We start from the raw sequence: 14,644 nt of genomic DNA on the forward strand, positions 1-14,644 counted from the left end.
CAGTTTGAGCCACCACTGTCCTAATGAAAAGATCCATTCTGCTGCAAAAGGTGACAGTACAGTCGTCTAACATAAGACCCGCCTCCTCAAAATTTAAACCAATGAAACCAAACCCTCGCCCACTTTTAACTAATCGCACGCGAGCCTCTCCTCATTTTTGCCCAATCAGGTTCGAGTACCGACTCCTCTATCCACAGCCCCATTTCTGACCAATCAGGGGCGAGGCCGCCTGCGCAGAGGGCTGGGCGCGAGAATCGGCGGGCTGGACAAAAATCATAACGCCAAATAGAAGTACAGAGTTATGATAGAAACAGCCCGGACAGCGAGTAACGGGAGTAACGTGTTGGTCTCTTCTGCTTAATATCGGCTTTTTTTATGCTGCTATATTCCCTTTTTGGAGACAAGTGACAGAAGATGACACAGTGACGCATTTCTCTGGAAAGATGTTATCGACAGTGAGTGAGGCTTCAGCAGAGAGAGCGTAATGTTATGGACAGTCCATTAAGTTAGCTCACCGGCTAGCCGAAAACTGCTAGCTAGATGCAGCTGCGTCCCAGAGAGGAAACGAGCGATGACTGACAGCGATTTCTATGGATAAACATCGTTTAATGTGGAATTTTACAAAGCTGCCAAAACACAGGTTCGTCGTTGAAAAGGTTCAATCATCCTACGGACTGTCATGGACAACGTGAAGCCACGCAGGTGGGTGTTAGCAATAATAATACAGTGCTGTTTCATTATCCAGTGTGCTATCTGCTTCTTAATTATTACGAATAAGTTAGGATGGGTTGGTATCCGCGTCCTGATAATACAGTGTGGGCATTTACGATGCATTAAGTTTCGTTTTTGACAGCATATGTACGCTACACGTGCGCCTACGTGGTCGCACTGGAGCCAGGTCGACTTGTGAGATGTGCGACAGATAACATTAGTCTTATTTAACCAAGAGGATCAATAACTAGTACATGATGATTGATGGTTCATAACGTACCTCTCCCAGCAGCCTGACAGTAAGTAGGGATAGAGTAAAATATGCACGACACTTCAAGTTGAAAATTAGAGTCTTTAAATCCAGAGACATGTTGTCGAGACTGTTTTTCTAAATATTGTTGGAGCAATACAGAATAGACTGCCTGATCATGTTGCTGTGCAGGAGAGGCGGGACGCCCATAGTCACCAGCAGCAAACTTGGAAGCACGTTACTAGACAGAAAAAGACAAGCCAGGTAGATTAGTTGCAATAAATGTATAGTGGTCAGATTCTTTTCTCTGAAAACAACAAGAACAAAACACGGGTGAGCTACATCAGATAAAATGTTATCTGTGCTTTTACCTTAAAAGTTTTATCATCTTGTCCTTTTGGAACAGTGTCCAAGTTGACAAAATGACAGAGGGAAAACCCCCTTGCGATCCCAAAACCCTTGTTTGTATTTCGAAACCTCTGACAAATTACATGAGTACAAAACGAACAGCTGTGTAGTTTTGTGAATAAGTTATGATGTATTATATGTTATGGTGACCAATGTACATGAACATTCAATTGCAACTAAGTGACGTCTAATGTATAAACTGATTTGTTTGTTTTTGTCCATTTATCAAACAAACTTGAATAACATTAGCTCCAGCTCACCAAATATGACATTTTCAATCTCAAAGTGAAATAAATCTCAGGATGGGTTTGTTGGGTGGATATAACAAGCTATTTGAAGATGTGACATTGGGCTATGGGAAATTAGTCATTAGTCATTTAGTTTTTCTCACTTTTTCCTGTTATTTCAGAGTCCACATTTCATTGAAAAACAAAACTCAACAAATCAAACAATTATCCCCACCACATACTGGTGTTCACATCTGGAGAGAGATCACAATTAGAACAGCTGATAGTTTGACCTGTATTTTACAATATTACATTAACTGTTTATGACTGACTAGATATTATTAATACAGCAAACTCTCTCAAGGAATGTTTGGTACAGTGGTGTCAGTTTATTTTAGTACTGTTGAGACTTCCAGCTGATGCTAAAATTATTCCTCTGACAACTTGTCAAGCAAATTTTAATATTATATTCTTATTGTTCCAAAACTAATAACTGAGTTGATAATGTGTCAAACAAAAAGGCATGAGGTTATGTAAGTTTGCCTGTTTTTGAAACTTTTTGAACAACTGGACCGTTAGTGTTTTGCCATTCCCCCTGACTGACCACACCCCAGCGCAACGCCTCCTCCATCTCATCGACACACACACCTCTGTAGGTGAAAGAGCCTGTTGATGTTGGATTGCCCCTCTCCTCTAGCCCCCCTTCCTCCCCTCCTTCCTCTTCAGTCATAGGTCCACACTCTCTTCCCCACTTCTCTTTGCCTTGGTGAGGGAATCAGGCCACCAAAATTCAATTGCCATGTTCAAGTTTCCACACAGAGGAAGACCTTTCATACACAGTCTGATACAAGAACTCCACGAAAGCTATGTTTTCTTCTTATGTATGTGGATAGTGTTTTCACTTGTGATCGTGCTGTGTAGTAACAGCTCTTCGGAATGGATTTATTGCACTCCTCTCCACTACCACTAAGAAAGTGTTGCCCGGCCAGCAGCAAGTTTTATAGGAACTCAGAAGTACAGTGCTGCCTGCCAACTTCTTGTTTCAGTAGAGAGGAATTTTGTCTTCTTGTACGCACTATGAGTACAAGTTGTTTAGTTTTCTCCTTTTTATTTTGACAAGGTCGGTCAAAAACCGGTGGCCCTGTGTGTTCCCTGATTATTAATTTCAGTGCTACAGTGTTGTTTAAGTTCTTGAATCAGTTCAAGACTGATTGAATGTGTCTTGCTTATTTTCCCTGTCTTGCTCGCTTTGGCTTTTGACACAAGAAAAGTAGTTCTGATCTACAACTAGTGATCTTAATTGGTAACTTGCTGGTTAGAGTGATCCTCTCACATCTTTTCCCATGATATTTGTGCATTCACAACAGAAAGGAACAGCTTGACTTTCTGTAGCCTGTGTAATGATTAAGCTTCTTTTGGCTTAACCTTGACTGCTTGAGCAGTGACAGGATATCCTTTACAAGAGCAGAACAAGTATATGTTGCATTTGCATATATTTTTATGACTAATCCAGATGCAGTTTTGCTGATTATTCGAAAAGTGCTGATAAAATCTATGGTACTAATCGTCTGTATTAGCAAATTCCATGCAATACCAGGTTAATATCCCTATTCCAGTTTTGTAAAAAAGGTGTTCAGCTGTAGTTTTGCTCCAATGAAAAAAAAATCTGCTTTTTTTTATAGCAATGATGAGGATGAAGAGCTGCACTCCACAGACCCAGAGAGTAAAGAGAAGAGCAAAGACAAAAAGACCCTGTGCAAAGTAAAGTGGTCCCGAGATGAGGTACGTTTATCAGAGGCACAAGTGAGGTCTGGCCTTTTTTCATCTTCTTGTAAATAAGACTGTGTTTAAGTGTCTGCCACTCACATTGTAATAATGATCTTTTTTTTTTAAATTGTTTCAGTTGATCACGGTTAGTGTTTTCACTTTCTGTGTCGCTCTATTTCTCCTTACTCTCTCAGGATGAAAAGCTGAAAAAACTTGTAGAGCAGCACGGAAGTGACTCCTGGAAATTAATAGCTAACTTCTTTCCAGTAAGTATGCAACTGAATGTGTCTGCAGAGTAATAATAAGAGAGTTGAGAGTTGCATCTGACTTCTTTATGCCATAGTACTCCATTTCTTTCCATTCAAATGGTTAATAACCATTGAAACTATTTAGATTAATTAACATCGTTTCTCAATAGGATGTTGGCAGATATAGTTACAGCCATTAGGAGTAGGTGTAACTGCGAGGTAGTCGTGTGGTGTAATAAGGTGTTGTGCTTTGTTTGCCTCTATCACAGGGGAGGACAGATGGCCAGTGTCAGCACCGCTGGCAGAAGGTGCTCAACCCGGAGCTGGTGAAAGGCCCCTGGACAAAAGAGGAGGATCAAAAGGTAAGCGGAGCTGGGAGTTTCCTGTTCTGGATAGAAGGAGGGAGGATAAAATAGGTAAATGATAGGGGATGCAGACGGACGCTCTGTAGAGAGCACACAAATGCCACAATATGCAATGTATCCTTTACCTTTAGACTAACAAGGCTGCGCACATGTGCAAGATTACTTCCCGCCAAAACTTTCTTAGCCTCAGCTTCTTTTTCTTTCTTTCTTTTTTTTTTTTTGCAAAGCTAATCCTCCACTACGTCATCCCTAATAACCCTTTCCAAGTCACTAGTTCACAGCCCAGTCCTTCTTTGTACAGTAAAGCAAAGCTCTAATATCTTCCTCAGCTGTAAGCTGAACAATGTGTTCCTTAAATGGATCACAATTCTTCAGGAATGTCAAGAATTGCGTCTCATTCCTCCAACATCTTGGCATCACAACAGAAACATAGACCTATCAATAACAGCATGGGCTGCCAACGATGACCTCACAGCATTTTTCAGCCTTGACAGAAACAGGCTAACAAGCTCTGCTGCTGCTACAGTCAAAGCTTTCTAAACACTGGTGCTGCAGCTGGCTATGAATACAAAGATGAAAAGATGTTTCTTCATGTTTTAATGAACCCAGTTATGGCTCTTCTCCATCCATAAAATGAAATATAACACAGATTATATTATTCTGATTTACAAACTGTACTAAAACTAAATGTTTGTGCAGGTTATTGACCTGGTACACAAGTATGGCCCCAAGCGTTGGTCCGTGATCGCTAAGCACCTCCAAGGGAGGATTGGAAAGCAGTGCCGCGAACGGTGGCACAACCACCTCAATCCAGAGGTGAAGAAGTCTTCATGGACACAGGAAGAGGACCGAATCATCTACGAGGCCCACAAACGGCTTGGCAACCGCTGGGCAGAGATCTCCAAGCTTCTTCCTGGAAGGTAATACAGTCTCGTGCACACATTGCATGTCTTCATTTCCAGTTTGAGTCACGAAACAGATAATCGCTAAACTGATCTTCTCCCTGACAGGACGGACAACTCCATCAAGAACCACTGGAACTCTACCATGAGGAGGAAGGTGGAGCATGAGGGGTACCTGCAAGATGGCTGCAAGAGTTTCACATCTTCTCACGCTGGAGTGAAAAGACGCCACCACAGACCATGTCCTCCAACAGAGCCGCAGCACTGTGAGGGCAGTCCCCTGCCTATAGCTGGCCAGAACCAGGTCCACTTCCCTTCTGAGCTCTACAAGATATACTTTGTTTTAGTTCTGCTCTGTCTATTTTTACTGAAATAGCATTCTCTATATTTTAGATGGGGGGCTATCCTTATGATCCGCACAGTGGGCATTTGATGGACAGTCTTCCTGAAAATTCGGGGTTCATATCAGTGAGTCTTTGTGTATTTCTTTGCATGCTTGTGGGTGAAATACTTGTCACATTCTTTATTTTCTGGACTTTCTTTAGTTATTCTTGTGATTGCTAACTCTGGACTTCAAATCAAAACACTTGAATGTCCTGTTATTTTCACCTAACATTTGAAAACAGATCAAAGGGGGTATATATTTTATGTGTTATCTGTTTTTTGTCTGCTTTTCTTAACTTCTTCCTTTCCTTCCTGTCCTTCTCGACCTCTCCTCCCTGACGTTTGTTCATTTCAGCCATCCTGCCTGGATGATCCTGACAGAGAGCAAAGAATTAAGGAGCTTGAGCTGCTGCTTATGTCAGCAGAGAGTGAAGTCCAACGACAAGTGCAGTGCAGAGGTCCACGTGTAAGAACACACTCTGAATGTGTGTTTGCATATAGTCAGCATAGCTTGCGTGTGTTTGTAGCTTACGTACACTGTAAAAAGTTTTAAAACAGTCATTTGTAATCTTAAATGTATTATTAAATCCACTTTGAGTCTTAAAATCAAATCATAATGAGGTTAAGAGAGGATATTGTGAATTTTCTTGAGCCACTTGTTAAAAGAAAATTCTTGAGAGCCATCTCCTCACTAGACATTTCCTTTCTTTAAGGAAAAGAAGATTTTAAGACTTTATACTTAATGACTTTTTGCAGTGTATGTGTGTGAAAACGAGAATGGCGCACATGTATGTGTGCCTGAATTGCTGTAGTGTTGCTATAGTAACCACCTTCCCCATCTCGCTACTCATTCAAACTGGCCTGAAGCTGCGCTTGGTAGCTGCCCTTCTCCCCCATTACCATCGTCCCAAACATGAGCTTTCTCCTTCATCTCCACCGGCCCTCACCCCCCCATGCCCACGCTCAGCCAGCAGTTTGAACCAAGCACCCCCCTCTGTCTCCTGGTCCTGTTCTGACCCCCCCTTTCACATTTGATTCATTCCATTCATGTGATGTGTCATCCCTCATACTGAATATTTTAATGGTGGAAGATTGGTCAGTGTTTTCTACACTTTTTAAGACTGGTGCAAATTTAGAAACTATTATAATTTTACTCAACATAAACCAATCTCACACCATTATATCAGATCTGCCGCTGGCGCCAGTGATCTAATCCTTCTCATCCTGCCCCCTCAGAACCTGGAGCAGTACTCAGCCTGGCCTGATAGTGTGTCAGATGACGCATTGACCACAAGTAGCAGCAGCCTGGAGGAACAGGCGGAGACAAGGTCCTGGAGGGGCCCTGAGATCCCCCAAGGGCCTCCACCACAGCTTCCTGTCTCCCCCAGCAAGTTCCTGGCTGCAGAGGCCAGCACTGTGCTCTCTACCCTGCAGACCATACCGGAGTTTGCAGAGACCATGGAGCTCATTGACTCAGTGAGTAACAGAAGGAGCACAGCAGAAAACAAGTCTCAGTCTTACTTTGTCGACTAAAAGTCATGAATGTATTAAAGATCTACTGTAGATGTGTTTTGCTCTGCAGGACCCTGTTGCATGGAGTGAAATGGCCAGTTTCGACTTGTCAGACGCAGCAACGCCGCCCAGGCACAACCAGGCGGGCTACGCCACCCTCCTGCAAGAGCGCACAATTGACAATTCAATGGGCTACACAGTCAACACCCCGACCACTGTCTCTGGTCGTGATAAGAACTGTGCTCCATTTGGTCTGGGCTGTGTCACCACCCTGACTCCTATCAACTCATCAAAACCCTCCCAAGCCTCCACTGGGAGAAGGAGGAGAAGAGATCGGGGAGAACCGTCTCCTTTGTGCGACAGGACCTGCTCCTCCTTCTTGGAAAATATCTCAAATTCTCCCAAGAAGACGCCCACAAAGTCACTGCCATTCACACCATCACGAGTAAATAAAATCTATTTTTCTTCTTCACCCATCCTTATCCCCACCTCAGCTTGGCTATTTCCTCATAGATTTGATTTGTCATGAATTAATGTGCTTTGTCTGTTTTCCCAGTTCTCCAACATATCAGGGGCGGAGCATCTGAATCTGGATAACCCCGCCCTCACCTCAACTCCTGTGTGTGGCCAAAGGTGTCTCCTCAACACGCCGCTCCAAAAAGAGACCACACCTAAGCACCAGAAAGAGAATGATGGGTAAATAAGTATATAAAAGCAGCAAAAGTTCCACAAGAGTCTTCGATCTTAAAGTGAAACTCTCGCCAAAATGAAACCTAGGCTTTTTTTGTGAATGTATATGAGTCAAACCTTCGTGTAAAAGCATAATTTACGATGAAAGAAGCACTTTTAAGATTGGCCGTATTTTCGTAGTTTCACCTTAAATTTAGAGTGTACAAGAGAGTACAAGGTTTATAATAATTTCTGTCAACTTTCTAGTTCACGGACCCCCAAATTCCGTAAAACTGTCATGATCCCGACACCGAGGACACCAACCCCCTTCAAAAATGCTTTGGCTGCTCAGGAGAAAATGCATGGGCCACTGAAGATGGAGGTAAGAGGAAAAATGTGCCGATGTGCAGTTAAGCTGTGTGTTTTCACTCTTTTGTTCAACTTTTGTTCATGAGAACTTTTCCCTATTTTGTACAGTATATGGCTCCATGATCTTGTGGCTGTATTTATATGTGTGTTTGTGTTTTTCAGCCACAGCCACTGGCATTTCTAGAGGAAGATATTCGAGAGGTTCTAAAGCAGGAGACTGGAGCAGACTTCTTTAATAGAGCAGACATCCAGCCAGAGTACAGAGTGTGGAAGCATAATGTATGTGTAGCACACACACTTTCTCCCCTTATTGAAATATAGTACTGAACTTAATCAAAGCTATACGGCTAGCGAACTAGAGAATTAACTGTTATTTGTATATTTGTCCTTTTGATTTCAGATTGATGGCCCTGCTAGAAAGGTGCGCAAGTCTCTTGTGCTGGACCCGTGGGAGAAAGACTGCCTAAATGTCCAACTCTTCCAAGAACAGCTCAACAATGCACAAGTAAGTCACGATGCTAAATTTAAAATCAGTAGTTCAGATTCTTTAGCTGGATGAGAAAACATACTTGGTGACAACCACCTAAATGAACAAGAGTACGGCTCACAACTCACAAACACAAAAGAATTTTGCCTTTGGAAATGGAAATAATGGTACCACTTACAATGCTACTTTCAGGATCATCATGTTAATTTAGATTTTCCATTTATTTGCTCATATCGCAGGTTCCAGATGAAAGCCTACTGACAAACTCTTCACTGATCAGCCCAAACCCTGAGCAGGAGTGTAGCCGTTCTTTGAGCTCTGGCCGACAGGAGCCCTCATTAGTCCCCGTTCATCCTCATCGCTTCACCAGCCCCCGGATGAAGAAATTTCTTGCCTCCCACAAAACACCAAAACACACCTCTGTGCAGGTATATATTATATTTAACTAAAACCAAGTCTAATAAGACACAAAATACCCTAAAACGATTTTGCATAATGAAAGGTTAGCTTCTTTGGCAACCATTGGTAATGACCGGTTGCCTTCTCTGCAGGTGAGTGAGTGGGAAGCAGTGGTTTATGGGAAGACAGAGGACCAGCTGATCATGACAGAACAGGCCCGTCAGTACCTGAACCCTTACCCGTCGTCTGGCTCTACCTCAAGGGCCCTTGTGCTTTAAAGCCGTCCCCTCGCTGCGCAGGCAACACTACTACACCCGTCCGACAGCTGAAACCTCCACTGCATCCTGTAAGAGACAATCCAGTGAAGACAAATGATTTAACTTTTCTTTTGAAGCAGAAATGCACTGCCAACGACGCCCACAAAAAGACATGGCTGCTGGTATTGTTTTCAACACAACTCTAGGTCACTGTCGTAGTAGTTTTCTCCTTCCTCCTCGAATACACACAACCTGGCAACGTAAACAGTCTTGTACAGATATGAAACGCTAGAACTTTTTTCTGCACTAGTCAGTAATGTTGAAACATCCTGCACATACAGTAGGGTGTAGGAATAGTGTTTATTACTAGCAGTGGCTGCTTCTGAGTTTTATATTGTTAATATATTGTTTAAATGACATGAAAGACATTTTTATAAAGTAACGCTACTCATTGTGTATCTCCTCCAGCTTGTTTTTCTAAACTCCCCCAATTGCTGTTATCAGAAAGAAAAATGCGTACTTGCATTATAATGACACCCATGTATTTTTAAAAATCACACCATGGGTTTTTAGCAAATACACGTACAGTAAAGAATATAATCTTAACAATTCCTTTGAACATTGTAGGGGAAAAGGCATTTTTGTGTTTTTTGTGTGACAGCAGTGTTACGTTGCTGAATGCGTCTCCACGGTGATGTGAATTTTTTTGAGGATGGAAATAAGAAGCTGTCAGTATTGCACTACTGAGTTGATTTTGCTGCTGAGAAAGGAGCAAAGTGTTTTTAAGGGCAAACTGGATAGCACTTGTGATGGTATCTTTTTTCTTTTTTTTTTTTTAACAACACGATTCCTTTCCAAGGCCATAGTGTCTTTCGAGACATCGGTTGAATGTATTTCATTGCAATGTTCATGTGTAAGAACCTCAAAAAATGGAAGGGTACATTAATGTTTATTTCTGTTTGTTTTATTTATTATCTGACAGCTCTAAAGCTTAGATATTAATATAAAATCGGACACCATGAGTTTTTAAGAAGTTTAACTTTGCTGACAAAACAGCCTAAAAACCCTCACTTGCTCTAAATCAGCTCCCTCTGACCCCTTTTCCACCAACATGGAACAGGTTCTGTTCTGGCTCAGTGCACCAAATTTTGAAGCGTTTGGAGCATTTTGACCAAAAAATTAAACTGATTGGGAAACTGAAAATTCAGCTGGAACCAAAAAATAGCAGGTTTTCCTTGACCTGAAGTGCAACCAGTAACGACATGAGTGGGCATGTGACACTCTACAGGTTGGAAAAGAGAGGATGGACCAGTATGTCCATCTTGCACTAATGGTATTCTACATCTACTTATCATAACAAGTTAGTCCAGGATAATCTTATGGACAATAGACAAAACAGTTTTCTTTACAGGTGCAATATGTAAGAATTTTAGTAAAAAAAAAAAAATTCAACAAACATCAACAGAATTTGAAGAAATAACAACACTGATGTTAAGACGCCTTTGTACTCTGTTGCCGAGATATCTACTGAAGTTAGCATGCTAACCAGCTAGCCCTGGCCTGTCCTGTACAGTATAGCTCAGGACTCCTGAGGTTGAGCGCTGACTGATGCCAAACCTCTCCCTTCAAACCTCTGCTATCCCCACCTGAACCCACCGTTTCTCTGCACATTCTGGCGCTGCTCTCTGCCAGCCTTCCTCGCTCAGTCACCCCCGTCCTAGCTCTGAAAACCACCTCCACCCAGCGGTCAAAGCTTGAGTGCTAGTGGTGTAAATAGCACAAGCTTAACTGAGCTAACCAGCTATTGGATGACAAGTAGCAGCTGTGAGTGGTTACTCTGGTGATATGCTGCCAATTATTATTTTGACAGGGGGGCAACTTGTTACATATTGCACCATTAACACAAGAACACAAAGCTCAAAGCCAGCAAAAAACACAGGCTGGTTCGCCACATCACACCACGGCTCCAACAGTCCTGAACAGAACCGGTTCAAGAACCAGAGCTAGTTTGGTGGATAAGGGGTATCTGTGATAGAGTGAATGGTCACCATTGCTTTGGTTGATGCCGACCAGTTTTCATATCATCAGTGTTCTGCCACAAGCATTTGGTCGAGAAGGATTTACGTTTTATGTGAAGGCTGTAGGTTTTTATTTATTTAATGTCTACTAATTTATTTATTTCTTTTAAAAAAACATTTAATAGAAATTATTGAAGAATTTTTATCGTCTTTTCTCTTTCAAAAAGTCAGGATTGGGCTACCATTCAGTTCCATTACTCCAAGTTAGTAGAACATGCACTGCCACTAATTTAATGTTAATTTCATACCAGGCAAGATCTAGCAAATAATCATTGTGTAGTTGTATCTGTGACCTTGTAACATATAGATAGGACATTTTTCTTTTTTAGGTAGCAGGACGCCATTTCCGACCTCTAATCATAGACAAATTGCACTTTTTTACTCATCATTTAATTTGAAATGTTTGTTCATTCTGATGATGTAGCTCTTGTCCTTTTTAATTTTGTGTGTGTGTGTGTGTGTGTTACTGTTGTCTCCCCGTGTTGTAATGAATGCTGACATTAAGATCTCGCTGCTTGATTTCAACATGTTCTTTCTCCTGTTCGGCTGCAGAAATGTATCTATGTTACAGCCTTGCATTCAGATATTTTTCAGACGGGTGCCTCCAGAGTATTTCAGCAACATCCAAATTTAATCCCTGCAGCTGCCAGTGTCTGAAAAACCTTCTATCCTGCTGAAATGCCTTTGAGCAAGACCCTAAACTTCTACCTGCTCACTCATTATTTGACACAAGTTATGCAAATCTGGGTGTGATTTTGACGAAATGTACTGCACTGTGCTTCAGCGTTAACGTGTCATTTTTAACCATCCACGCACCAAACTTTTTATAATCTGGTGAAGTAACACTACAGCTATAAATGGTCTTCCTCGTATTATCGGCATTAGTGGATCCAGTGTTAGTTATAATCTGGATTATCCTGCATTAGGCAATTGAGTGAGAATAAGAAGGGAATCTTGTCAGGGAGATCAGGTGGAAAGATCATGAGTGCACGCCTCTAAAACACAAAGTAACCTAACGTCCACATTTGTGTTTAGGTCTGGCGGTTGAGATGTGTCTAATCTGTATATAATTGTGTTATACGTTCTGTTTGTTGGCTTGACTTGTGTTTGTACATTCCACCTGTTGATATGTTTGCGCGTTAACAACATTTGGCCACGTAACATCATAGGTTTTGAGGGAATTCAGTACATTTACAGGATTGTAGCAGCGGCTGTTATATACTACTGTAGTTATGCATGAGCAATACACAAGATGCTGGATTTTGCTTTAATCGACGAGGTGAATCACAGACGTAACACTCTATATTTTGTAGCATTTTCAGTTGAAATCATAACCAAGGTACCATAGAAATCCTGCCAACTGTCTGTTTAACCGTGTACTTAATTTGCAAAAAATAAATGCATCATGCTGCATGACATCTGTGTCTGCGTTCTCCCTCTCTCTGCCAAGTGCTCCTGTGCAAATTAGTGTAGGTTACATGGTATTTCCCGCATAATAAAGATTTCTGGTGATGCTTTAGTTTTTCTGACATGCTCACAGCAGGCATGGCAACCTCTTGAGCTCCTGCCAAAAAATGGTTCATTGAAAAGCGCTTTTTTTTTTTTTTTTTTTTTTTTTTTGTGGGGGGGAGGGATGAAAATCCAAATCCTCCATCTTTAATCTTACTCCCAGGTGGAGTTGACAGCCATGCAGGTGAATTGTTATGGGTTGAGAGTTTACATCTGATAGAGTGGTTTAAGCTGAACGCCCCCCCCCCGTCATGCGTGTATGTATATGTTGGGATGCTGTCAACTTGGCCTGGGGTCCAGGGACACGAGCCCCCTCCACCAGAACAAGAGGCCTCTCCACAGGGTCAGCTGCTGGCCCTAAAGGGGCCCACTCACCCATGACTTAATGCCCCCAGGCTCTTTTGTCCTTGGGGCTGTTGGTTTTACAGGCCCATTCACTCAATTGCCCCCCAAAACGGAGGGAGGCAAAAGAACGTGACGACTTGCCTTATGCTGAAGGAGCAGCAGTGCACACGCACATAAACAATGCGCACGTAAACACACGGGCGCCACATGCACGCCATGTCCACTTAATCAACCTGTCCTCCCTTCGCTCTCGATCCTGTACAAGAGGGTCTTTTGTTCCTGTTTGACCCGCACTAAGAGTTGAAAGATGTCAGGGACCTTTTGCTTCTTAATTGGTTATTGGCGGCAGCCCCTCTACCTTATTCTTCATGCATGTATTAAAAGGGAGGAAACTCTTAGACTATAGTGACTTACCGACATGTAGACACATATGTGCTGTCTATAGAATCGACGTTATAGACATACAGAGCTGTTTTTATATGTGATTTATTAAAAGTGAGTTACCTTTTCCATCTTTTTATTTGAATAAAATGATGTGCCCAACCCATTTTTATTATCCACAGCAGATCTGGTACGCTCATATTCAGTCATTTACTTAGCTATAAATACACCCAATGCGATGACTGTATGTGCGTGTGCTCTTTTTTCCTGTCCACCTTGTACACAGAAGACATGAAACAGAGCCTGCAGGCGTCCAACCAAATCTACCCTGCCCTCTTCCTCTGAGCACACACCCAAAAACAAGCACACAAACTCACTCTCCACACACACACACACACACACACACAGTTTGCCTTTGTGTATGCTAGACAGCAGATGGCAGCCCATTATTGGACTGACAGAGCAGTCATCTGGCAGGCACCCTGTTACCCCTCCTTCCCCTTTTCCTCCCCCCTCACCATCCCCCTGAAGACACCCAGCACAACACAGCAAGGATTGGGCACTTTTAGGCGGGAGAGTCCACAGCCTGGGTTTGTGTGTGTGTGTTTGTGTTTGTGTTTGTGTGTGTGTTAAAATTGGACCCTGGCCTTTCCACCCTATATAGGTCACTGTTTCCACTTGCGTGTGTCAGCGCCGTGTGAGGTAACTCAGGCTCTCATTTGACTGCCATGTTTGAAGCAAAACCTGGTGGATGATTGACTTGGATTTAAGAATGAAAGTAAGCTATATCTGCACATTCTGTGACCTTATCTGAATTGGAATTATTACTTGTAAATTAGTAATAAAACACTATTCATACTCCCATGTGAAAAAAAACACCTGATACCTTAAAGATGAGTGAAATGTCTCCTTCTATACTCTGATATACTGATTTTATACCCTGTCATATTTAGTCGTTGTAATCTTGTTTAAAGGTCAAAAGTTGAATTCAAACATGCCGAAAGCCTTTACGACAGAGAGTCTCGAGCTCAAGATAAGCAATAACAGTGACTGGCCCACTCAAATATTCACCCCGTGAATCAGAGTCTGCACAGAGGACCACTGGAGCCGTCTCTCTTTGTAACATTTACACCCTTCCAGTGCAAGACATGCCGCCCAAACACTGGCCCCAGAGTGACTGCCTCCTACAGCCTTTATTACAAAGGATTATACAACAGTGAATATCAAATGGTGGGGGAGGAGGAGGAGTGTGTTTCCCCACGGAGGTCAAGGCCAAGGTTAGGATTAGGTTTGGGTTTTTTTTTTGTGTCCTCTGGAAGGAGGTAATCTACAGCCCACCCTATAGAGACCCTGCTACGGAAACATGCTGGGAGGCA

The 14,644-nt window shown here is 42.4% G+C and overlaps 1 protein-coding gene across 3 annotated transcripts; it reads left to right on the forward strand.

Annotated features, from left to right (window-relative positions):
• Nucleotides 1-243: 243 nt before the first annotated feature.
• mybl1 (v-myb avian myeloblastosis viral oncogene homolog-like 1) lies at nucleotides 244-12,451 on the forward strand. 3 transcript variants are annotated; one of them, XM_037079667.1, is made up of 16 exons: nucleotides 244-702; nucleotides 3,279-3,378; nucleotides 3,558-3,629; nucleotides 3,881-3,973; nucleotides 4,676-4,896; nucleotides 4,987-5,182; nucleotides 5,272-5,346; nucleotides 5,618-5,728; nucleotides 6,499-6,738; nucleotides 6,827-7,219; nucleotides 7,331-7,470; nucleotides 7,711-7,825; nucleotides 7,975-8,091; nucleotides 8,213-8,317; nucleotides 8,539-8,727; nucleotides 8,851-12,451. In XM_037079667.1, exons 1-16 carry the CDS (start codon nucleotides 680-682, stop codon nucleotides 8,974-8,976), a joined length of 2,316 nt encoding a protein of 771 aa, XP_036935562.1. In that variant the 5' UTR covers nucleotides 244-679; the 3' UTR covers nucleotides 8,977-12,451. The 3 variants fall into 3 exon arrangements, with proteins under 3 accessions (XP_036935562.1, XP_036935563.1, XP_036935564.1); XM_037079668.1 differs by having other exon boundaries at nucleotides 6,845-7,219; XM_037079669.1 differs by lacking the exon at nucleotides 5,618-5,728 and having other exon boundaries at nucleotides 245-702.
• Nucleotides 12,452-14,644: the final 2,193 nt, after the last annotated feature.

The sequence above is a fragment of the Acanthopagrus latus genome, chromosome 19 (genome assembly GCF_904848185.1).
Source record: "Acanthopagrus latus isolate v.2019 chromosome 19, fAcaLat1.1, whole genome shotgun sequence".
In the NCBI taxonomy this organism is placed as follows: Eukaryota; Metazoa; Chordata; class Actinopteri; order Spariformes; family Sparidae; genus Acanthopagrus; species Acanthopagrus latus.

Excerpts from the sequence above, each read along its gene's own strand:
- mybl1 (XM_037079667.1), top strand. The coding sequence starts at position 680 with ATGGACAACGTGAAGCCACGCAG. Across the intron at positions 703-3,278 it reads GACAACGTGAAGCCACGCAG|CAATGATGAGGATGAAGAGC; the intron begins GTGGGTGTTAGC and ends TTTTTTTTATAG. Across the intron at positions 8,728-8,850 it reads CAAAACACACCTCTGTGCAG|GTGAGTGAGTGGGAAGCAGT; the intron begins GTATATATTATA and ends CCTTCTCTGCAG.